Source organism: Canis aureus, chromosome 22 (genome assembly GCF_053574225.1).
Source record: "Canis aureus isolate CA01 chromosome 22, VMU_Caureus_v.1.0, whole genome shotgun sequence".
Lineage (NCBI taxonomy): Eukaryota > Metazoa > Chordata > Mammalia > Carnivora > Canidae > Canis > Canis aureus.
In genome coordinates this window covers 49,255,887-49,281,384 of record NC_135632.1, presented here as the reverse complement: position 1 = coordinate 49,281,384, position 25,498 = coordinate 49,255,887, and the positions used below count along the sequence as shown (strand labels likewise).

Here is a 25,498-nt window from a genome sequence, read left to right as displayed (position 1 = left end):
AGGGAAATGGGGGGTGGGGATAGGGTCACTGGGTGAAGGAGGCATGAAGGAGAGCACTTGAAGTAATGAGCACTAGGTGTTCTATGCAACTGATGAATCACTAAATTCTACCCCTGAAACTAATAATACACTATATGTTAATTAAATTGAATTTAAATTTAAAAAATTTTAGTTAAGTACTTTGTTAGAATACTAAGCAGCCAATTGCATGAAACCTGTAGCTAGGCTGAAAAAATATTTGGAAATTAGATGAAAATTAGATGAAAAAAAGTAGAGCATAAAATTATGTATACATTGATTAAAACTTTATGAAGATATATCATCTAGCAAAGACTGCAAAGTATCACAGAAGGGTACCTGGGTGGCTCAGTTGGTTAAGCATCTGCCTTCAGCTGGGGTCATGATCCCAGGATCCTGGGATCGAGTCCTGCATTGGGCTCCCTGCTCAGTGGGGAGTCTGCTTCTCCCTCTCACACTGCAGCTCCCCCTGCTTGTGCAAGTGCACACGCATGCTCTCTCTCTCTCTCTGTCAAATTTAAAAAATCTTTTTTTAAAAAAAGTGACAAAGAAATCAAGAACATTCTTGGAGGGCAGTGTTTTATAGTTTTTAAGATCTTGGGTCCTAGAACCCAAGTGCCTAATTTCCTATTTTGGCCCACTTCTTACCTACCCCTGTGACTTTAGGTACACATCCTATATCTTGATTCCCTCATCTATAAAGTGGTCATTGAGATAAGAAGTAATGTAAGGTAGTTAGCTTATTATATAGCACATAGTGCTCAAATATTTGTGCTTAATGTCTTAATAGTGACCTCTTTTTTTCTAAGTTAAAGTTTACATGCTATCACTACAACATTTTTTGAAAAGGTATATTAGAATACTCAAGTCATCAGGGGCACCTGGCTGACTCAGTATGGTAGAGCATGTGACGACTCTAGATCTCGGGGTAGTGAGTTCAAGCCCCATATTGGATGTAGAGATTACTGAAAGAAATATTAATTTGTGAACAGACCAAGACTTGAATTTTTCCTGGTAATTCTTACTTATCAACAATCACTTGGGCATAACTTAGTCTAAAATCTCTTTTTAAATTCATATATGTATATCATTTTTTTAGTGAGCATCTTACTATAATTTATAATTTTCTCAGTGACATATGTTTGGCTTGAATCTGCAGATGAAGCTACTGAATCTTTACATCAAACGCGCACAAACAGGTTCTGGAGGAGCTGATCCCACTACTGATGTTCCTGGACAAAGTTAGTGAAGCTGATTAAAGTGAACCAAGACTCAAAGAAAGGACAGACCACCCCTCATCAACGAAAGGAAATTTTCAAACACATCTTTTGAAACTTACCACCTTTCCCAGTTTTAGTTTTTTGTTTTGTTTTGTATTTTCTGTAACAGAGGGCTATCCTCAGTCTGCATGTAACTTTTATGATAGTTACTCCAAATTCAAAAAGAAGCAGTATTAACATCAGTTGATCAATACAAAGTAATTTTTAATCGAATTCATCATTTCACATGTTTGTACTTCTTTGTCTTCCCATTAACCTTTGCCAGTGTTATGATTGTATAAATTTTTTTAAATGCTGGTTAAAGAGGAATGCTTAAAGCTTTAAAATTTTAACAGTCTAAACATTTTTTTGCCTCTATTCAAATGCAGAATAATATTTTTATTGCTATTTGGAGTTTTGTTCTGTATCATGTCTTATGCCAGAAATACTGAAATGATGTGAAACAAAGCAGGACTAATTTGAACTACAGCTGGACTCTGTTGACGTGATGGTGATACATGTCATTAGTTGCAACTTCTTTGGGGTGATCTGTAGTTTAAGACCTCAGAGAAAGTGCTACAGAATCAGCCAGTTCTGTAACACTGATACTGCTTGTTGGTTGTTGGTCTTGCCATCATTATTTAAAACCATGTCCCCTCTAAGATTCCATAAGAAAGCTGCACCAAATCATCTGCCTGTTGTTTTCTTGATACTTATTAAAATAGAAGGTTTTTATTGCAGGGTTTTTGGTTTATCTTTGTTGTGAATGATGCTTTTTCATATTTATTAATATCAAATTCACTTATGAATAAACTTGATAATGGAAAGAGACAAAATAAAATCAAGTGCATGTGTGTCCTTGACCATCTTCTGTTTCTCATTATAAACAAACTTATTGAAACATGGGAGTCAACCAGCACCTTTTCTTTAAATGGTGGAACCTGGTTTCCTTTTGCCATGAAATTGTGTTACTTGAAAACATTGATCCTGATGAGAGAGATGGTGCAAGGCTATTATCTTTGTGTAATGGACTCAAATTCTCTACCTCTTCAGGGCTAATCCTTATAACTGAGCTGCTGCCTGTAGTGTCTTTTGGAAAACTACTTCAAGGGTGATTTTCTGTTACATTTTAACAAAGTTTTTAATCACCTTTTGCTACACCTATTCTTTTCGTGTGCAGCCAACTTTCAAAAATTACCAGTTTGGTGAAAGGCAAATTAGATCATTTGGAACCAGGATACTAATGATTTCTCATAACCTTTTTTTAAATCCTAACATGAAGTGAATTTGACTGGAAAGGCAAATAGCTATTAGGGAAGCAATTTGCTGTTGTTACAGAGTTATCTGTACTTTCTTTGTTTAATTGAAAAAAATGTAGAAATGTATGTAAAGAATTTAAGACAAGAGTACTGGATGGATGGATGATTTGTCATAGGCTTTTCCCTTTGTTTCTGTTCTAGCAGCAGGAAAATAGTTTCTCTCTATCCCCTCCCCTTTACCTGTAACAATTTTGTTTTCTGCTGTTAATTACATTGTGTATTTATAGTCCTATGCTTACTGTTGTGCATATACTGGCAATAAACCTGTACATAACATTACTTGAAAAAAATAACAATGTATATCAGTTGTTTTTCTGTCTCACTGTCTGACAAGTCACTTAGCTCCCAACCAAGTTTTTAAAAATGTTTCAAAGGTCGTGTATTAGTGGTATTCTCTGAATTTTATAAGTGCATCTGAGGAGAAAAGATTTATCAGGAGGAGCATCCACAGTCAAATTATATAGCTACATATACATGTGTATGACATAGTTTTATCTAAGAAGAAAAGACATTTTAAACATTGAATTCTTCTCAGTTTCTCAGTAATGTTTTATGTTCCATGACCTTTTGTATGTTTTATAATCACTTTTTAATCTCAATATTGATTTAATTTTGACCTCTGCTTTAAGATCTTGCTTTAACTCTTGCTGACAACTAAGTGTGATTGATATAAGCTGATAATAATAAATAACTCTACTTGAAAACTTAGATCATGTACCTGGCATCTAAAGGCAGGCATTCAAATAAATGAACTGAATAGTGAAAGAGTATGGTTTAATGTGACTAAGTTAAAGCTAATATATTAAAACATGAAAAAAGTCATATTTAAAATTCTATAATTTTAGGGACACCAGGCTGGCTCAGTCGGTAGAGCATGCAATTCTTGATCTCAGGGTCGTGAGTTTGAGCCCCATGTTGGGCATAGAGATTACTTTAAAAAATTAAATAAAAATATATATACATAAAAAATAAATGAAATTCTATAATTTCAATTAATGAAGCTTTATGAAAAGTTATTATAGACTACTCACATTTGTTCATTCCAGAAACATATTTAGGTTTCAGCTATTAAGAACTGGTGAGGGACGCCTGGGTGGCTCAGCAGTTGAGCGTCTGCCTTCGGTTCAGGGCGTGATCCTGGGGTCCTAGGGTCAAGTCCCGCATCAGGCTCCCTGCATGGAGCCTGCTTCTCCCTCTGCCTGTGTCTCTGCCTCTCTCTGTGTGTGTCTCTCATGAATAAATAAAAATAAAATATTATTAAAAAAAAAAAGAACTGGTGAAAAGTTCCTGGTTAAATTTTTTCTTTCCACTTTTCTCTCTAAACATCAGTATCATTCATTTACTGCATTGCTCAGAGCTAATTAAAAGGACATAACTCCAGATTATAAGCCATGTTTGTTTCTTGGAGGTTTTCAAAATCTTAAATAAGCTTCTGCCATTTTCAAGTAAGATGTGATTTGAACCTGAGGTTTCAAATTTGGAATAAATTTACTGTATTCCTTCATATTTTCTCTTACAAATTTTGGGTCAAAACGACTTTTCACCAAGTATGTCTCACAATAAAAGGCTGGAATCTTATCAAGCCATATCTGTTTGTAAATTCAAGTGTATCTTATAATTATTAATTTAGAATAGCATTTACAGAAATAAAAATGAGGATTGGTCATGCATACAAGAACACATTTTTATAAACTTAATCTTTGACATCTTTGCTTCTTGTGTTTAGGTTTATTTCATTGCAATTAAGTACAGTTTTACAGCTAAGCAAAAGAAAGAATTAAGCTTTAAAAAGCCAAGAGTTAAAGAGTTACCCATCTCTCTTTTTTAAGACTTTATTTTTAAGTCTTCTCAATACCCACCATGTGGCTCAAACTCACAACCCTGAGATCAAGCATCGCATGCTTGGAGACACCTGGGTGGCTCAGTGGTTGAGCGTCTGTCTGCCTTCAAGTCAAGTCTGGGGATTGAGTCCCACATCAGGCTCCCTGCATGGAGCCTGCTCCCTCTGCCTGTGTCTGCCTCGCTGTGTCTCACATGAGTAAACAAAATCTTAAAAAAAAGTTGCATGCTCCACTAACCAAGGGAACCAGGTGCCCCAAAAGTTACCCATCTCTATACAGCAGAAATAAATTCTATAAAACTAGAAAAATAGAACAGTTCAATGAAATCAAGAGCTGGTTCCTTGAAAAACAAATCAATAAAATTGATAAACCTCTACCCAGACTTACCAAGAAAAGTAGAGAAAGGATTCAATAGAATCACAAATGAGAAGTAACCAACACTACAGAAATACAGTCATAAGAGAATACTATGAAAAACTGTATGCCAACAAATTGACAACATAGAAGAATTGGGTAAATTCCTAGTAGAAACAAATGTACCAAAACTGAAGCAGGAAGAAGTACAAAACTTGAACAGACCGATAATCAGCAAAGAAACAGATTCAGTAATCAAAAATCTCCCAACAAACAAAAGTCCAGATCCAGATGGCTTCACAGGTGAATTCTACCAAACATTTAAAGAAGAATTAATATGTATTCTCACCTATTCTGAGAAGAAAAAAAAAAAAAAAAAAAAAAAAGGAAGGAAAACTTCCAAATTTATTCTATGGGGCCAGTATTACCCTGATACCAAAACTGAATAAAGACACCACTAAAAAGAGCTACAGGCCAATATCCCTGATGAACATAAATACAAAAATTCTCAACAAAATGTAGGAAACTGAATTCAGCAATACATTTAAAAAATCGTTTGCCACATGAGGTGCCTGCCTGGCTAAGCAGAGCATGCAGCTCTTGATCTCAGGGCTATGAGTTGAGGCCCCATGTTGGGCATGGAGCCTACTTTAAAAATGAAGAATCATTCACCATTATCAAATAGGATTTATTCCTAATTTGCAAGCATGGTCCAATATTCGCAAATCAGTCAACATGATACATCAATAAGAAAAAGGATAAGAACCACAAATCAGTTCAATAGATGCAGAAAAAGCATTTGACAAAGTACAACATTCACAGTAACTCAACAAAGTGAGTTTAGAGGGAACATAACTCAACATAATAAAGGCCATCTATGAAAAACCCACAGCTAACATCATCCTCTGGGGAAAAACTCTTTTCCCCTAAAGGTCAGGAACAAGGGATGTCCCCTCTCACCACTTTTATTCAACATAGTACTGGAAGTCCTAGCCATGGCACTCAGACAACAAAAAGAAATCAAAAGAATACAAATCAGTAAGGAAAAAGTAAAACTTTCACTATTTGCAGATGACATGATACTATATATAGAGAACCTAAAAGACTCCACCCCAAAACTGCTACAACTGATAAACAAATTCAGTAATGTCACAGGATGCAAAATCATGTACAGAAATCTGTGCATTTCTATCCACCAATAATGAAGCAGCAGAAAAAGAAATTAAGAAAACAATCCTATTTACAATTGCACCAAAAATGATAAGATACTTAGGAATAAACCTAGCCAAAGAGGTAAAAGATACATACTCTGAAAACTATAGAAGACTTATGAAAGAAATTGAAGATGGCACAAAGAAATGGAAAGACATTCCATACTCGTGGATTAGAAGAACAAACATTTTTAAAGCAATCTACATGTTTAATGCAATCCCTATCAAAATGCCAATTAACATTTTTCCAGAGCTAGAACAAACAATCCTAAAATGTATATAGAACCTTTACAAAAGACCCTAAATAGACAAAGCAATCTTGAAGAAGAAAAGCAAACCTGGAGGCATCACTATTCCAGACTTCAAGTAATATTACAAAGCTATAGTGATCAAAACAGTGTGGTACTGGCACAAAAATAGTCACATAGATCAATAGAGCTGAATGGAAAGTCCAGAAATAAACCCATAATTATACGGTCAATTAACTTTCAACAAAGCAGGAAAGAATATCCAATGGGAAAGAGTCTCTTCAACAAATGGTTTAGAGAAACTAGACCACTTCCTTATACCATATACAAAAATAAATTCAAACTGGCTTAAAGACCTAAATGTGGACCTCCTGGGTTGTTCACAGGCTTTGGCTCAGGTCATGATCCTGGGGTCCTGTTATTGAGCCCATGTGGGCCTCCCTGTTCAGTGGAGAGCCTGCTTCTCCCTTTCCCTCTGCCTACCCCCCTCTCATGCTCTCTCTCTAATGAATAAATAATAATAATAATAATAATAATAATAATAATAATAATAATAAACTTAACATTGGCTATAGCAACATCTTTCTAGATATGTCTCCTGAGGCAATGGAAACAAAAGCAAAAATAAACTATTGGGACCACATCAAAATAAAAATCTGCACAGCAAAGGAAACAATCACCAAAACTAAAAGACAACATACAGAATGGGAGAAGATATTTGCACTACTGGGTGTTTACCCAGAGAATACAAAAACACTAATTCAAAGGAATACATGCATCCCATGTACAACAGCACTGTTTACAATAGCCACATTATGGAAGCAGTCCAAGTATCCATCAATTGATGAATGAAGAAAAGGTGTCATACATATACAATGGAATATTATTTAGCCATAAAAAAGAATGAAATCTTGCCATTTGCAGCCACATGGATGGAGCTAGAAAGTATAATGCTACGTGAAATAAGTCAGAAAAGAGAAATACCATGTGATTTCACTCATATGTGGAATTCAAGAAACAAAACAAACAAACAAAGGGAAAAAAGTAAGAGAGAGAGAGAGAGAGAGAGAGAAATTTAATTATAGAGAACAAACTCATTGTTACCAGAGGGGAGGTCAGTGAGGAGTTTGGTGAAATAGGTGATGCAGATTAAAGAGGCCACTTGCTGTGATGAGCACCGGGTGATGTGTGGAAGGGTTTAATCAGGTATATATTATACACCTGAAACCAATATAACAGTATATGTTAACTAACTGGAATTTCAATAAAAAATAAAAATTTACCTATCTCGATTGTAAGCAATAGATATTGCTTAAGTAAACTTAAAAAAAAATCTCTTTAAAAAAAAGGGAGCTCTACTCTTTTTTTAAGATTTTATTTTTTTTAAGTAATCTCCACACCCAACATGGGGCTTGAACTCACACCTCTGAGATCAAGGGTCTTCATGCTCTACCGACTGAGCCATCCAGGTGCCCCAGCAAGAGCTTACTTTTAAAACAAAAAAATAATCAAGAAATCTTGGGTATGACTTCTTTCAGTAGTTTTATTTCAAAAGTTTTATTCTTTCCTTATTACGTTAAAATATTGAGTTAGCTCTCCAAACTGAACAAATCACTTGGGTGCCCCCAGCTGGCCACCATTATACAATTTAGTCTAATTTGGCTGGAACAAGGGATACCAGTGGAGGAAGGACCCCAGATGGAGTATTAGATATCGTTAGGTATGTATTCTTTTTTTTTTTTTTAAGATTTTTTTTTTTTATTTATTTATTCATAGACACAGAGAAAGAGAGGCAGAGACACAGACAGAGGGAGAAGCAGGCTCCATGCAGGGAGCCCGATGTGGGACTCGATCCTGGGTCTCCAGGATCACACCCCAAGCTGCAGGCGGCGTCAAACCGCTGCACCACCGGGGCTGCCCTCGTTAGGTATGTATTCTAAGATAAAACCTAATTGAATTAGAGTTCACCCAAGACTTATGCAGAAGAATAACGTGATTAAAATTAACATCACAAACATTGAAATTTTACATGCTCTGAAAACTTCAGAAGTGAGGTGTCTGTATAGGCTACAATTTTTTACAGATTGGTCTTATGAATCTGATTCTGATTACCTCTATATAGCTATTAAATATTTTAGCACCTGCTGTGCATCTGACACCCCTTCAGTCTGTCTGCTGGAAACTTTTTTTTTTTTTGTCTGCTGGAAACTTATAGTTGTGGATCTGATCATGAGAAACACATTAATGTGCTTTCAGAAATGCGGTTGGTACAAGATGTGCTGGCCCATGACTCAATGACTCACTGTAGAAAAGTGCCCAGAGGTGCTCCTAGTAAACCACCATCCTGAAGGACATGCACTGTGTGCAGCCCTGGTCTCCGAGGATTCTTCAACTATTGGTAGTGTCAGACTGCCAAGGCAGTATTTTTTTCCCCTTAAGAAAGTATAAATCAGTTACTTTGTTGGAAGTGAGTAAAAAATTACTTAATAATCAGTTTGTAGATTTTAGTCTCCAGCCAAATTTATATTAGTTTTTATCTAAGTTTATCAGAGTAGAAACTTAGGATCAGAGTTAGAGTATTTTGACATAAGCAAGAAATGAGCCTTTTCTTCTCCATCCTCCTAAAGCCGTGTTTCTCAACTTGGTGATTTTGCCCACTGGAGGACATTTGGCAATATCTGGAGATACTTTGGTTGTCATAACTTGGCAGGGAGGGCCACTGACACCTGGGTATAGGTCAATGATGCTTGCCTGCCAAACAAATATCCTATGGTACACAGGATTGACCCCCACAACAAACAGGTGTCCTGCCACAGATGTCAACGATGCCCAAATCGAGAGACCTTGCACTAAAGCCAAGGAGTTGCTGTGGACAACTGCTCTAGTGACATAGCCCAGTTTAAAAACAATGAGTCAGGGATAAAAAAAGCAAAAAACCAAGTCAGGTTTTTTTACACCAATGTTGAAGAGAAAGGTGAACAATCCAGAACTCACTTCTAGATGACTAATTTGATTGTTTTCCCATCTTTTAATATATATGGGCTCACATACCAACCATTCAACATAAACCATTGACCCCCCAACATAATCCAAACCAACTTACTCCATTCTGAAGTGTCTGTCCAATACAAAGTTAGTCCCTCCAAGGTTGCTCTTATAAAAGAGACAGTAATTTTTATTTTGAGGAACTGATTATCTGGCTCCTGAGGGCAGAGAATTTCCACACAGTGAGGTTCCCTCCAGACCACTAACAGCGCGGTTGACCGAGGAGACCCAGAAGAATGGCCTTGGTGTTGGTTGGCCAGTATTGAAAACTTAATAGTCATTCAAATATCACAGGATTCCACTTATGAAGTGCCCAGAGTAGTTAAATTCATAGAGACAGAAAATAGGATGGTGGGTGCCAGGGGCTAGAGGAAGGGCGAATAAGGTGTGATTGTTTAGTGGGAACAGTCACTGGAGTGATGAAAAGAGGTGGACAGTGGTGATGGCTGCACAATGGTGTGAATGTACTTAACATAACTGAACTTCATGTTTTTATTTTTATTTTACTTATTTTTTGAACTGTACATTTTTAAATGACAAAGATGGTAAACACTATGTTGTGTATTTTACCACAACTAGAATAAAAAATGACTTCATGATCATTCAAATGAGGTCACAATATAACAGTGATTAGAACTCTGTTCACCACCTGATTGCTGTGAATAGCTACACACGAAGGTCAGGTAGATGCTGTCTATGTATACATATGGAGTCTATATTAGAACAGAGCAGGAGGTCTGACAATGTGCGCTCCATCTAGATACACGGAAGGAGATGAGCAGTGAAGTCAGACCACTGCCACCGTCGAAGACTAGAGCACCGAAAGCCATCACTTGCAGGAGGTCAGGCTATGCCTAATAATCAGGCAGGATTTCATGGAGACCCCACAGCCATCTCATGTGATGGGTGCTATTATTCCCGCTATTCTGGAGATGAGGAAGTGAAGCTTTGAAGGATTAAGTAACTCGCCCAAGTGGTGGAAATAGTGATTTTTACATGAGCAGTCTCACGGCATAATCTGTTCCCTGAACCACACTGCGGCTCTACTTCTCTCGGAAAGGTGAGGAAAGCTGTGGGCGAGGTGCTAGTAGTCAGCATCACAGCAAAATGGACCCTCGTAACCTCTTAAGTGTAATTTCAGTAACGTTCAGTATAGTCACATTGCTGTATGACAGATCTCTAGAACTTCATCTTGCAAGACTGAAATTCTGTACCCATCAAAGACTAACTCCCCCACCACCAGCCCTTGGCATCCACCTCCCCACTTTCTACTTCTGTGATTCTGATCATTTTACATACTTCGTAAGAGTGGGAATCATAGAGTATTGTCCTTTTGTGCCTGGCTTATTCACTTAACATAAGGTCCTCGAGGTTCATCTATTTGGTAGCATGCAACAAGGTTTCCTTCTTTATGAAGGCTGAATAATATTCCATTGTATGAATATACCACGTTTCTTCATCCATTCATCTGTCAATGGACAGTGGGTTACTTCTGCCTCTTGCCTATGATAATGCTACACAGTCTTTTTTAAAAGCCATTTATGCATTTCTAGCACTGTTCACAATAATTGGAACATAGCAATACTATTATAGCAAGTCTCTCTTTTTTAACATTTTATTTATTTATTTATTTATTTATTTATTTATTTATTTATTTATTTTTATTTTTTTATTCCTGAGAGATACAGAGAGAACCAGAGACGTAGAGGGAGAAGCAGACTCCCCATAGGGAGCCCAATGTGGGACTCAATCCCCAAACTGGGATCATGCCTTGAGCCAAAGGCAGATGCTCAACCGCTGAGCCACCCAGGTATCCCATATTATAGGAAGTCTTACTATTTGTTTTATAAATGAATACACAAAAGAATTAGTTCAGGGAATCTTTAGAATATCCAAATCTCTTAAAAACAATAAGTCATTGTGAGCATTTTCACATTCAGAATTTTACTGGTGTTTTACATTTTAGTTTGAAAAAATATATATATATTTGAAAATATATAAATATATATATGAAAATACATAATAAATACTGTATACTGATTGTTCTTTCTTGTGAGTCAAGACAAAACCTCTTGTGAGGTTTTGTGCTCAGCACATGAGATCTGTTAACTCTTCATTCCAATCCTATGAGTTGGGTATTATCATCATCCTCAATTGACAGAAGACACTGAGACATGGAGAAATTAATTGATTTGCCCAAGGTCTTGTAGCTCATAAGCTTGCAACTAAGTTTCAAACCAAGATAATCTGAGGCCAGAGATAGAAAATTCAATCCCTGTGCTAGAAGTGCTCTAGTTATTGTACATGAACATTTGTAAGGTTCTACCCCAACTTTGTGACTATTGGCACCCTTTAAGATCTAAAAAAAAAAAAAAAAAAAGGGCAGCCCCGGTGGCACAGTGGTTTGGCGCTGCCTGAAGCCTGGGGTGTGATCCTGGAGACCTGGAATCAAGTCCCACATCGGGCTCCCTGCATAGAGCCTGCTTCTCCCTCTGCCTGTGTCTCTGCCTCTCTCTCTGTGTCTATGAATAAATAAATAAAATATTTTAAAAAAATAAATAAATAAAATAAAAAACAAAAAACTATGGCATTTTAAAACTGCTGTTTATATATTTTGAATAACTGGGGCATAAAAAACACTGAGTTTCTAAAAATGCACATATCTAACCTAGGGAAATAATCAAAATAAGTAAAAATAATAGTCATAGTAGTTAAGAAGAGGATCCAATTTCCATATCCTTTATCATACTGGAAGCACTGATAAAATGATAACACAAACATTTGTCTTGGAGATGCCTAATAACCCAAAGTGTGCTAGGTGTGGCAGCAGGAGCTCCAGCTCTCCCGTCTCACAGACACTAATAATTCTGATTACATCACCTTTTCCAATTGTCCTGCCTCCCTTTGCTTGCCTGTCTTCAAACCTGGATGGTGAAGAGAAGTCTCTTGAAGACACCATTCAACAGCCTGAAGGAGGGGTAGCCAGCCCTGACTGGAATGCAGGGATAGCAGGCTCCCGGTGGAACGTCTCCAAAGGGGGAGAACAGAAAGAAAGAGGGGGACAAAAGAGGACTCACCTGATGAGTGCATATATTGAAGGGATTTTCTCAGATTTGGGGAAGGAATTAATGTGGGTAACCTGACAAGCACATAGAAAGCAAAGTGTGTATCACAATATATTATGTCTTTATCTGTCAATAATATTTAGACATAATGATATGGAAGTTGACTTAATCAAAGAACTGTGACAACTTTGATGCGGCAGGAGGCATACAGATCATTGAATCATCATCTGCCATTGTAAAAAGTAGATACTACCTAGAAACGAGTACGGAAAGAAATTGATGAAGTTTGGAAGTGGCTGCTTTGGAAAGTACCAATCTCCTGAGAAGGGAGACTGGGGCAGGGGACTGAATTTTGTTATAAACTCAGCAGCATTAGTGGCTGTTTTCAGATATGTACGTTTACCACTTTGATTTTCTTTAAAAATGCATAAATTACACGAGCACTTCCAGATGTGTACTGTTCATGGTGACAAAAACAGTAACAAAAAAAAAGGAAAAGAAGAAAGAAGAGAAAGAAAGAAGAAGAAAGAAAGGAAGAGAAAGAAAGAAAGAAAAGAAAGAAAGAAAGAAAGAAAGAAAGAAAGAAAGAAAGAAAGAAAGAAAGAAAGAAAGAAAGAAAAGAAAGGCAGCCCTGGTGGCTCAGTGGTTTGGCGCCGCCTTCAGTCCAGGGCGTGATCCTGGAGACCCGGGATCAAGTCCCACATCAGGCTCCCTGCATGGAGCCTGCTCCTCCCTCTGCCTACATCTCTGCCTCTCTCTCTCTGTGTGTCTCTCATGAATAAAATTAAGAAAGAAAGAAAGAAAAAGAAAGAAAGAAAAGGGAAAGAATGTGTGCATAACATAGGATTTTAAAATTTGGGGAAAACAAAGAATACATTCCAGATTGCAAACTGGGATGTGAAGGTAGGGGATTCATCTGAGGAAGAGAGAAGAAAGAGGATTTGTGATGTGACATATGATTTCATTTGTGGAAATTTAATGTTTGTTTCATGAAAGTCTTACCTCTACAAAAAAAAAATAAATAAATAAAATAAGTTTTCCAGTCTTTCCCACTGCTTCCTTGGCCCAGTGTACCTTTTCTCCTACCTCCACATTTAAACCAGCGTTTTTATATGACAAACACCAGTCTTTGGAGCATGCTCTTTGGCAAAGGAAAGTGGTATTTCAGTTCAGAAAACCCCTTAGCACATCAGTGATCCGTGGGTAATTGGGGCAGATTGATTCCCATTTTTCTAGGTCTCCAGATCTAAGCTTTTATTTATTTATTTATTTTTAGCTCTCTCTCCCTCTCTTTTTAAAGATTTTATTTAAAAAAAAATAAAGATTTTATTTATTTATTCATGAGAGACAGAGAGAGGCAGAGGCACAGGCAGAGGGAGAAGCAGGCTCCATGCAGGGAGCCCAATGTGGGACTCAATCCCAGGACCCCAGGATCACGACCTGGGCCGAAAGCAGAAGCTCAACTGCTGAGCCACCCAGGCTTCCCAGACCTAAGCTTACAACATGTTTTCTGCAAGAGAAAACTTCTTACTTTTTCTGTTTTTAATATCATATGACATGTTGCTATTCTGTGGATCAATCATGAACATCATTCAGACCTACTGCATTTGTAACAAACTCTCCAGGTGACTCATATGATTTGTGACTCATATGCACGTTCATGTGTGCGAAACACTGATGGAGAGGTGTTTTGTGGTAAACAACACTGATGTTATTTATGTTGTATAGTCCTTTTACTTTAGCAATTGTTAAGCAATTTATGGACTCCACTTTGAATGCTTTCCAGTTAGCAGCTATTTCTTTTCATGACACATTCTCATAGGAAATCTAGTAACAAATTTATTAACTACAATACTGGGAATTCCAGGACTACATCACCAAGATCACACAGCTTCTGGCAACAAAAGGTACACTGTATCATGGTGAAATAACAAGTAGCCTGATTCAAGTTACCAAATGTATTGTTTGAGCAATAAATACTACAACAGAAATGTAATTCAATTCTATTTTAAAAAGTGCTGGAGCACCTAGGCAGCTCAGTCGGGCAAGCATCTATCTGCCTTTGGCTCAGGTCCTGATCCCAGGGTCCTGGGATTGAGACCCACATTGGGCTCCCTGCAGGGAGCCTGCTTCTCCCTCTGCCTATGTCTCTGCTTCTTTCTATGTGTCTCTCATGAATAAATAAATAAAATCTTTAAAAATTCATTTATTGGCTCACTTGGGTGACTCAGTTGGTTAAGCATCTGACTCTTGGTTTCATTTCACGTCACCGTCTCAGGGTCCTGGGATCCAGCCACCACATCAGGGTCTGTGCTTAACAGGAGTCTGCTTGAGATCCTCTCTCTCTCTCTCTCGCTCTCTCTCAAATATAAATACATCTTTTTTTAAAAATCACTTATTCAACAAGTACTTGTGATGTAGGAAAGATGTTGGGGTATGGAGCCAAAAGCCAAGAAAGAATTCTTGAGACATCTTTGGTGCAAAAAAGGCGCTTTTATTAAAGCATGAGGGCAGAAAGAGCTGCACTGGGGTCATGAAGAGTGGCCCATTATATACTTTCCAGTTGGGAGGGGGTCAGGAACAGCATAACCCCCCAGGTATTTTGGAAACAAGGTTTCCAGGACCTTGAGGGGGCTAGCTATTGTTAGGAAAAGGTCACTTACTACTGTGTAACAAAACCTGAGTCATGAGACCCTTCAGATGTATATCAGTGGGTCATATGCTTGGGGGATGATCACCAACGTGTATCCTGGGGAGGGTAGAGATAAAGGAAGTTTCCAAATGAATTTTTATATGTTGAAGTAGACTTACAGGATCCTGGGGATCTGTTGCCTTTTGCCCTTAGCAAAGTATTAACATTAAGGCAGCTGAGTCCCTAAAGGAAGGTCACTCTGCTTATTTCAAGGACTTCCAATGGGTTCTAAGTAGTATGGAAGTTTAATTTTTCTTTTGCCCCTGCTTCCCACATCACTTGGATGCCCATTCAAATGTCAGACACCGTTCTAGGCACTGGGAATATCCTACTGAAAGAAGCAGACAAAATCTCTTTCCTCATGGAACTTACATTCTAGTCAAAGAGAAAAGATAAATAAGAAAAATGTAGCATACCTGAGATAATGACAAGGACTAAGGACAAAAAATCAAGGAAGGAGGATTTTAAAAGATGAGGATATGATAGAATCTTACAAAGACTGGCCAGGGAAGCCCTCCGTGAGAAGGGTGTGGCGCAGAGGTGAAGGAGGTGGATTGTGCTGGCAGCAGAAGGGCTCCCAAACAGTCTGGTCCTTAGTCCCGGGACTGTGGACATCTTACCCTCCGTGGCAAAAGGAACTTTCAGGTGTTGTTAATTTAAGGGCCTTGCGATGGGAAGTTTAGCCTGGGTTAGCCAGGTGGGCCCAATGTCATCACAGCGTCCTTCTAAGTGAAAGGGGAGGCGGGGGTCAGGTGAGGAGGAGGCTGCCGGGGAAGCAGGGGTCCCGCAGTGTGGGAACCCAGGAACGCGAGCTGCCTCCAGAGACTGGAGAAGGCGAGGCAAGGTTCTTCCCTAGATCCTCCAAAAGGAATGCAGCCTGCTGGCAGCTCCACTTTAGTCCAGTGAAGTTGATTTTGGACATGCGACCTCCAGAACTGTGAGATACTACTTTTGGCTGCTGTAATCCACCCGGTGGCTGGTTGGAGTGCGCTGGGGAGCTCAGGCACCCAGTCAGGCTGCGGTGGTGCCCGGACGTGACTGCTTTAGCAAACATCCTCCAGAGCACGTGGCTTCATAAAACCAACATGCACTCCTCATTTGCAGGACAGCCTGATGCAGGCGGGCCGGGTACTCTGCTCCACGGCCCCAACAGGGGTCCAGCTCCCAGGGCCCCATCAGTGGCTCCCCCTCACCCTGGGCCTCACAGTTGGCTGAATCTTGGATTTGAAAAAAAGCTGTAATAAACAATTTAGGGACAAATGGAGAGATTTGGAAATGAAATGATCATTATATAATGTTACTGAATTTCTTTAGTCGAATCATTAAATTTCTTGATGTAATAATGACATTAGAATCATGATGGATTGTTTCTGTTCTCTTAGAATACATTGTAAATAGGGTGCCTGTGTGTCTCAGTGGGTTAAGTGTGTGACTCTTGATTTCGGCTCAGGCCCTGATTTCAGGGTCGTGGGGTCCAGCCCTGCATCGGGCCTCGCATCGGGCCCCACATCGGGCTCCTTGCTCAGTGGGAAGTCTGCTTTTGCTTCTCCCTCTGCCCCTCCTTCTGCCTGCTGGCGATATTCTCTCTCTCTCTTGCTCAAATAATAAAATCTTAAAAAAATACATTGTGAAGAATTTAGGCATGGGTTATCAGGAAAGCTGCAACTTAGTCACATGATTAAACAAATAGACAAATGAACAGAAGTAGAGAAATTAGCAAGAGTGAAATATATGACTAAAGAATATATAGCTGATCGCTTTTGTTCTTTTAGCTTTTCTGTACGTTTACAAAAACATAGTTGAAATGAATTACGTTTCTTGGAGAAGCACTTTATTTTTATTTCTTTATTTTTATTTTTATTTTTATTTTTTTTAAATTTTTTTTTCATTTATTTATGATAGTCACACAGAGAGAGAGAGAGAGGCAGAGACATAGGCAGAGGGAGAAGCAGGCTCCATGCACCAGGAGCCTGACGTGGGATTCGATCCCGGGTCTCCAGGATCGTGCCCTGGGCCAAAGGCAGGCGCTAAACCGCTGCGCCACCCAGGGATCCCTATTTTTATTTCTTAAAGATTTTATTTATTTGAGAGAGACAGACTGAGCGAACAAGAGAGAGAACACAGGCGAGGAGGGGGCGATGAAGAGAGGGGGAGAGAGAAGCAGACTCCCCGCTGAGCAAGGAGCCCGACAACAGGGGCTTGATCCCAGGACCCCAGGATCAAGACCTGAGCCAAAGGCAGATGCCCAACTGGCTGAGCTACCCAGGGCTCCGAGAAGCATAATTTTATATTAAATGTGCTTAGGAGAAAAAAAATTTACCTGTTCTGTTTTCAAGATAAAGGGCATTTGGAAGCATACTTGAATTTTCTGGTCTACAGTTCTCCAGGGTCAAACTTGTCTCAGTTATTGCTGAGTGAAATATCTAAAAAACTCCCAAGTGGCTCAGAGTATTGGTAAATGACTATAAGCTGGAGACTGTCCACATTTGCATATGGTCAAGTAACATTTTGTCCTTTGTCGGATTTTATGACACTGTCAAAAACACCATGAATGATGACAGCAAGGGCACTGGCACATGAAATGTCTGTCCTTGAGCTGCCTGCTTATCCAGGACCTGGTAGTCCACTCCTTCTTGTTGATGAGGTGGGTCAGAGGTTACACACAATAGCAAACACATGATGCTTACTCTGAACCAGGACAAGTTCTAAGCTAGACAACATATTAACTTATTTAATCCTCACAACTCCATGAGGGAGATAAACTATTATCTCCATTTATAGATGGGGAAACTGAGGTAATGTCTTAGATCACACACTCCTAATTGGCAGAGATAGAATTTGAATCCAGGCAATTTAGCTGCAGAACTCCTATCTATATTCAAAAGAGTACATGGCCTATATTTGTGGTCACATAGTTTATACGATGTTCACATTCTTTTGGACACCATTCCAGTTCTCAAAATCTGAATGCAGGGCATTCTCCCCATGCACACAGAGCCAGGAAGGTAATATTCTCATTTTAAAAGCAAAGAGAATTTATCAAATCCCACCTAATGGTGTTGTTATCCACCAACCTCAGACTGAGCCTATTTGTTAACTGTTTCAGGGACAAATTTTGCTAGTGTTAAGTCCAGTTGACTTGAAGCTTTTCAAAGATCTTGCTGCCTGACTGTATGTGCTGTTTACAAGAATGGCCACAATTTTCCATTCCATCTCCCATTTCTCTCAAAGAGAAAATCTGAAAAATATGCATTTTATAATGGTGAAGCATTTTAAGAACCACCAGACAAAAAGCATCTTTGCTCCTTTTGAGCATTTACACCAAATAATTTTTGTGATTTTGTGCCTCCTTTCACCAAGAGATGGAGTCTGTTTCTCCACCCCTTGGGGCTGGACTAGTTTTGTGACTTGCTTTGGTCAGAGATTTCAGCAGAGGTGATGGCATTCCAGTGCTGGATTAGGGTTTCCTGTTGTCTCTCAGAACCCATCCAACCACCATGAGAACAAGGCAGGGCTAGTCTGCAGGAGTGTGGAGACCATGTAGTGTGACTCAAGCAAACTCAGATGTCCTGGGGAAACCCCAGACATGTGAGAAAGCCAGCCAAGATCAGCAGAACCATCGCTGGCTACGGATGCATGAGGAAGCCTAGCTGGGCTCAGAAGAACTGCCCAGTTCTGATACACGGAATCAAGAACTAAAGGAAGCCTGGGTGGCTCAGCAGTTGAGCATCTGCCTTTGACTCAGGGCCTGATCCCAGGGTCTGGGATCCAGTCCCACATCAGGCTCCTGCAGAGAGCCTCCTTCTCTCTCTCTCTCTTTCTCTCTCTCTCTCTCTCTCTCTCTCATGAATGAATAAATAAAATCTTTAAATAAATAAATGGGTGTTGTTTTAGATCACGACATTTTGAATGTCAAAAAGTTAATTGACCTTCTGGCTCACTGGATACTTAGCACTGGCTTTCCCAAAACTTCAACATGCCTCGGAGGCATCCCTAGTACTCAGCTGTCTTAGTCTTTTCAGGCTGCTTGCTGTAACAACAGCAGACTGGTGGCTTATAAACAATAGCAATTTGTTTTTCATGGCTCTGGAGGCCGGAAGTCTGAGATCTGGGTGCCAACATGATCAGGTGGGTCTTCTTCCAGGGTGCAGACTTCACACTATATCCTCACATGGCAGAGGGGGAGTGGGAGAGCTTTCTTTATAAGAGCACTAATCCAATTCTTGGGGGCATAGCCCCTCCCAAAGGCCCCACCTCCTCCAATACCTTGGGGAGGGGGTAGATTTCAACGTCTGAATTTTGAAGAGACACAAGCATTCAGACGCTGGCACCCATGAACATCTTAACAAAGACAGAATCTGAAAAGGGCGCCTGGGTGGCCCACTGGTTGAGCGTCTGCCTTCAGCTCAGGTCATGATCATTGAGTCTCGGGATCAAGTCCCAAATCAGGCTCCTCACAGGGAGCCTGCTTCTCCCTCTACCTGTGTCTCTGCCTCTCTCTCTCTCTCTCTCTCTGTCTCTCATGAATAAATAAATAAACTCTTTAAAAAAAAAAAAGAATCTGAAAGGATACATATTTTGAAATAGTTAAGCAGCCAAGAGCCATCACGCAGAAAGTGTGCTACTTCTTAGCATTTGAAAATTTTATTTATCACTGATTTTTCTTTTTTTTTCTTTTTTTTAAAGATTTTATTTATTTATTCATGAGAGAGAGAGAGGCAGAGACACAAGCAGGCTCCATGCAGGGAGCGTGACGTGGGACTTGAACCCGGGTCTCCAGGATCATGACCTGGGCCAAAGGCGGCGCTAAACTGCTGAGCCACCCGGGCTCCCCTATCACTGATTTTTCTTAAGGAAAAACTAATTGCTGTGTAGAAGTCCAAGCAGGTAGGTCTTTTCATTCCCAGCAGTCAAATGTGAACACTTCTAAAAGACTTGATTTGCTCCATCAAGAGCTTGTTCTTCCTGTTTCCCAGCTGTATCTTCCTGTTCATTAGCTGTTACTAAGTATTGAGTGGATAAAACCTGTGTAAGGAGAGCAGTTGTTCCTTTGGCTGATCCCCAGGGTCACATTTAATTGGGAGAAAATGGTAGGTATGGGATCATTGACCATGGCTATAGCAGCCTTTCTGTTGAGAGCTGATCAGCTGCTTTCACAATTTTGCAAAACAGCAAGAACTGTGTTCTTCAGATGCTGCTAATCTTTGCCCATTACTGGCAATATAAAATTCGAGTGACCAGGTTTTAGATTGTGTTGCAGGAGGCAGCTCTTAGTTGCTCTCTTCAATGAAAGTTTCTCTGTGCATGTATCTCAAACGCATGTATTCCAACTTGCATATTCTTTGGAGTATGAATGCCATTTTCAATTTTCACCATACTTTGATTTATTTGCAGGAACTTTTTTTTTTTTTTAAGACTTATTTATTTATTTGAGAGACAGAGAACATGAGCAGAGGGAGAGGGAGAAGCAGACTCCCTACAGACCTGGGAGCCAGACTTGGGGCTCCATCCCAGGACTGTGGGATTATGACCTGAACTGAAGGCAGATACTTAACTGACTGAGCCACCCAGGTAAGCCAGGAACTTTAAATGTGTTAGGGAAACACAGCTTTTTTCATGATCTAAGTCCTAAATGGTTTTTTTTCCCTGTTCTTTTGATTTTGCTTATGGTGGTTTACTATAGAGAAATATTTTTGTTTACTATGTTTCTTTACTATTAAGAAATATGTTGTCAAGTGCGTCAATCTCTTAAAATTTCTGGATTTTGTATCATAGTTACAAATGCCTTTTCCTGAGTTTCTAAAGTTATTCTCCCATGTTTTCTTTTTCTTTTTCTCATGTTTTCTTCTAGTGTTTTATAATTTTTTTAAATTTATGATAGTCACAGAGAGAGAGAGAGAGAGAGAGAGAGAGAGGCAGAGACATGGGCAGAGGGAGAAGCAGGCTCCATGCACCCGGAGCCCGACGTGGGATTCGATCCCGGGTCTCCAGGATCGCGCCCTGGGCCAAAGGCAGGCACTAAACCGCTGCGCGACCCAGAGATCCCATAATTTTGTTTTTGAACATTTTTAAAGAAAAAGAAATTTGAGCCATTTGGAATTTATTCTGGTATAAGCTTTTTCAGGTCCTTAAAGTTGATCCCCAAACCAGTTATTGAATAGTCCATTTTCTTTTTTTTTTAATAAAGATTTTATTTATTTATTCATGAGAGAGAGAGAGAGAGAGAGAGAGGCAGAGACACAGGCAGAGGGAGAAGCAGGCTCCATGCACCGGGAGCCCGACATGGGATTCGATTCTGGGTCTCCAGGATCGCACCCTGGGCCAAAGGCAGGCGCCAAACCGCTGCGCCACCCAGGGATCCCTGAATAGTCCATTTTGTTTCACTGATTTGAGACTCAAATTTACTCAATGACACAATTATTTATTGCATAATAAATTTCCATATGCATATTGATCTGTTCCTGGATTTTTCATTCTCTTCCTTTGTTCATTCATTCATCAATGCATACTGGTTTTAAATATTTAGGTTTTATAATGTTTTAATAACTAAACTTAAAAAACTTTTGACTATTTTTGCTCATTTACTTTTCCATGTTAGTCTTAGAATCATTTTGTCCAATTAAAAAAATTCTGTTAGTATTTTTATTGGAATCACATTAAATTTACTACTTAGGTTAAGCGGAACAACCATTATAATACTCGATGTAGTATTTATGTTCAGTGTTTTTTTTATGTTCATTTTGAGAATTTAAAAATTTTACTTATATAGTTCTTGACACTTCCTATTAGTTTTGAGGCATTTTTATCTTCTTAAATCCTGTTACAAATTGATCCTTTGCTTTCATTATATTCTCAAACCTTTTATAAAACTATTGATCTATGAATATTCATGCTCTATGTCACTGTTATTAAATTTTTACTTGTTTTCCATGAGATCTTCATTTATATGAACATATAATCTTTTTTTTTTTTTTTTTTTTTTTTTATTTATGATAGTCACACAGAGAGAGAGAGAGAGGCAGAGACACAGGCAGAGGGAGAAGCAGGCTCCATGCACCGGGAGCCCGACGTGGGATTCGATCCCGGGTCTCCAGGATCATGCCCTGGGCCAAAGGCAGGCGCCAAACCGCTGCGCCACCCAGGGATCCCTGAACATATAATCTATAAGTAGTGACAACTTTCACCTCCTTTTCCCACTTTTATATCTCTAGTTTCTTTTTCTGACTTGTGTTGTTTAGTGCCTTCAAAACCTATTAAGTATAATAATGAATATTACTGTTGTGAATAAAAATCTGTCAAGTTCTTTGATATTCATCCTTCAAAAGATAAGAGACAAATTATCTTCTTGAATGGAGGCTAGCTGGAGTGACTTGCTTCTGTGGAATAGCAATAAAGAGGAAAGGATAATGTATGACTTTGGAGAACAGGTCATAAAAGGTGGTGTAGCTTCCTTTCTCTATCTTGGTTTATTTACTGTGAGGAGAGAGGTGCCAGATTCATGTTTTGAGGACATGCAGGCATTGAGGCTTCTGCCAACAGTCATCCAAGTGAGCTAGAAAATAGATCCTCCTGCCGCGGTTAAGCCCTCAGATAACTGCAGCTCCAGCTGATATCTTGACTGTAACCTTACGAGAAATCGGAGCCAGAACAACGCAGCCAAGCTGCCCCCCAGATAGGTGTTAGTAACGTTTTTTGTTCATTGGAGCAGATTATAAGATATATTTTTTAAATTTTTATTTATTTATGATAGTCACACAGAGAGAGAGAGAGAGGCAGAGACACAGGCAGAGGGAGAAGCAGGCTCCATGCACCGGGAGCCCGACGTGGGACTCGATCCCGGGTCTCCAGGACCGCGCCCTGAGCCAAAGGCAGACGCCAAACCACTGCACCACCCAGGGATCCCTAGAGCAGATTATAAATTGATTCACAGAAAACCCATGAAGCTTAGAAGTGAATTGTATCAGTTTGGCCTGAAAAGGACAACTCGAATACCCCCCGAAGAGAGTACTTCAGACCCCTGCACAACAATGGTTGGGAAACGGCTCAGATAACTACTGAGTTGTAAATATAGGCTAGTTTTTAAGGCACTGGAAGGATAACCCAGAGGGCAGAATCAAGAGTCCAGTGGATGGAGACAAGAACCACTGGGTATTGCCAGAAAGTACGATGAAGTTCTAAGCAAGGAACTGTCAACATTTACCGAATTGGATTTCAGAATGTCAATGCTCTAGTGACTGCTGTGTGCCTTCTGTTCCCCTTTGAAGAAAAATGTCTACAGAGTAAGTTTCCTGTGCCTCTCCCATGATGGCGTGTGAAGTATGAGGTAGTGGTTGGGGTAGGTCACTTGTCTTTTTAACTCACAGATCTTCATACAGAGGAGCCACTTAATGCACACCCAAGGACCATCCAAAGAGCCTCATCTGTTCCAGGACCTCACAAAATCCTGAACCTCGATGTTGTAACGGGATGAGAACTTTGCAGGGGGCTGGGGAGGAGGTGAGTGTTTACTGCATGTGGAAAAGGGTATACAACCTTTGTGGCCAGAGGATGGATTTCGGTTGTTTTAAAACCTGGCCCCCCAAATTATTTAGCTCTCTTCCCATCAGTATGATTCTATGGCGGCTACACTAATACAGTACAGAATAAAGACTGTATCAGTTTCCGCTCCCAGGCCTTCAGTGTTAAGAGAAAAAATATTCAGTTGTTAAAAATGGTTAAGGCAGACTTTACTCAGGACCGTCCCAATAGGTATTAAGGACCACACCGACAGAGTTTTGCAGTGGAGATTAGGCTCAACTCCAGATACAGCCTGGCTAAGTGAGGGTTTGGGGCCAGGAGCAGGTTGGGGGGAGCGGATATAAAGTTGCTATGAAGGCATTACCAGGAGGGAAGGCCGGGTGGTTCTGGCAGGAACGACCTAACAGGACTCTCTAAAGGCCCCCAGGGTGATCAGACGTCACCGGGGGGCGGCGGGGGCCAGGGGGCCTGAGATAAGGACGGACAGGGTTCTTGCTAGCGCGGCTTTACAATCCCGGGCACAGACGGGCCTAGGGGGTGTGGTCAAGCAAAGAATCTTTGCCATTAAGACACTGACGATTTCCACTTCCCGTCGTGTGAGGCGCTGGCTTTAGAGGCAGCGGCCACGCCGAGCGGACGTCAGGGGCACGCAGAGGCCAGTGCGCTGCAGCGGCCCCACCCCGCCGAGGCCCCAGCCCCGCCACGTGAGCGGGGAAGCCCGTAGGATGACGTTAGCCCAGCCCTGCCCCTCCGCCCACAGGGGGGGGACCCGGAACGAGGGTCACCCGGCTAAGCCCAACGAACCTCCAGAACCACGAGCGACAACAATAACCCGAATGCGAGCTACTACTGCGACGGACGCACGAGGTCAACTCGGGCTTGCCATCGTGTTCACTGCAATCTGCAACTGGGAGACTTCCGGAGCCCTCTTTAGGAGCGCTGATTGGCTGACATGCACGTCAATCAGGGCTTTCTACCCAATAGGCTTTCCAGTCCCCAGGCACCTATCCCGCCCCAACCCCGCTCTCTCCGAAGTAGTCTGGGCAGAATCCAGAGACTGCCCGGAAAGACCACAGAGCAGCCAGGGACCTCCCGGAGAGGTGTAGGGGGCTTCCTCCGGCGCGGGCCAATGAACTCTTTCTTCCGGCAGCCAATTCCGTTATCGAGACCGCCCAAGAGGAAGGACGTTTCGATTGGCTGTTCGGTACAGAGGCACAGAGACTCACGGGAGCCTCGACCAAGCCCTCGCCATTGTTGTCCAGTTGGGCTGTCAATCAGTCCGCCTCTCTGGGTGGGCGGAACTGGACGGCCCGCGGGCCCCGCCTCTTCCGGGGCTGGCCTGCGGAGCTGGCGGGGGGGCGGGGGCTGCGGGAGCCGCGGGGGCGGGGCGCGCTGCTCGGCGGGGACGCTCGGGGGTGCAGCGCCAGGCGTGCTCCCAAAGCGGAGCCGGGCGGGGCGGGGCGGGGCGGGGCGGGGCGGGGCGAGGGCCGACCGCGCGGGTGGGGGCGGGGCCGGGGCGGGGCCGGAGGAGGCGGAAGCGGGAGAGAGCTCGGGCCGCAGCCATATAGGAGCCAGCGTCCCGGCCGGCGGAGCGGCGGCGGCGGGGTTGGCCGGGGCGGCGGGGCGGGCGGGCCGGGGGCCGGGGTCGAGACCAGGGGTCGGGTGACGGGCGGGCCGAGCTCCCGCCCCATCGCAGGGCCGGGGAGGATGCGGCCGGGGGCTCCGGGGCGGGGCGGGCGGCAGCGGCTGCAGCGCTAGCGGCGCAGGGGGTGGGCGGCGGCGGCGGCGGCATGAGGCGCGGGGCCGGCGCCCGCGGGAGGGAGGCGCTGCCGGCGGCCCGGCCGCTCCCGCTGCAGCTGCTCGCCGGGCTCGCCGTGCCCTGCGTGCGGGGCCCCGGTCGCTCTGGTCCCGGCCGCCGCCCGGGCCGCC

General features: G+C 41.5%; 1 protein-coding gene across 42 annotated transcripts in view; it reads left to right on the top strand.

Annotated features, from left to right (window-relative positions):
* Nucleotides 1-3,361, top strand: part of CLASP2 (cytoplasmic linker associated protein 2) — a 177,633-nt gene extending 174,272 nt beyond the window's left edge. For all 42 annotated transcript variants that reach the window (XM_077865949.1, XM_077865947.1, XM_077865945.1 and 39 more), the window contains one exon: nucleotides 1,178-3,361. In XM_077865949.1, the coding sequence (XP_077722075.1) occupies nucleotides 1,178-1,264 (87 nt within the window). In that variant the 3' untranslated portion in view covers nucleotides 1,265-3,361. The remainder of the gene's footprint in view (nucleotides 1-1,177) is intronic.
* The last annotated feature ends 22,137 nt before the right edge of the window (nucleotides 3,362-25,498 follow it).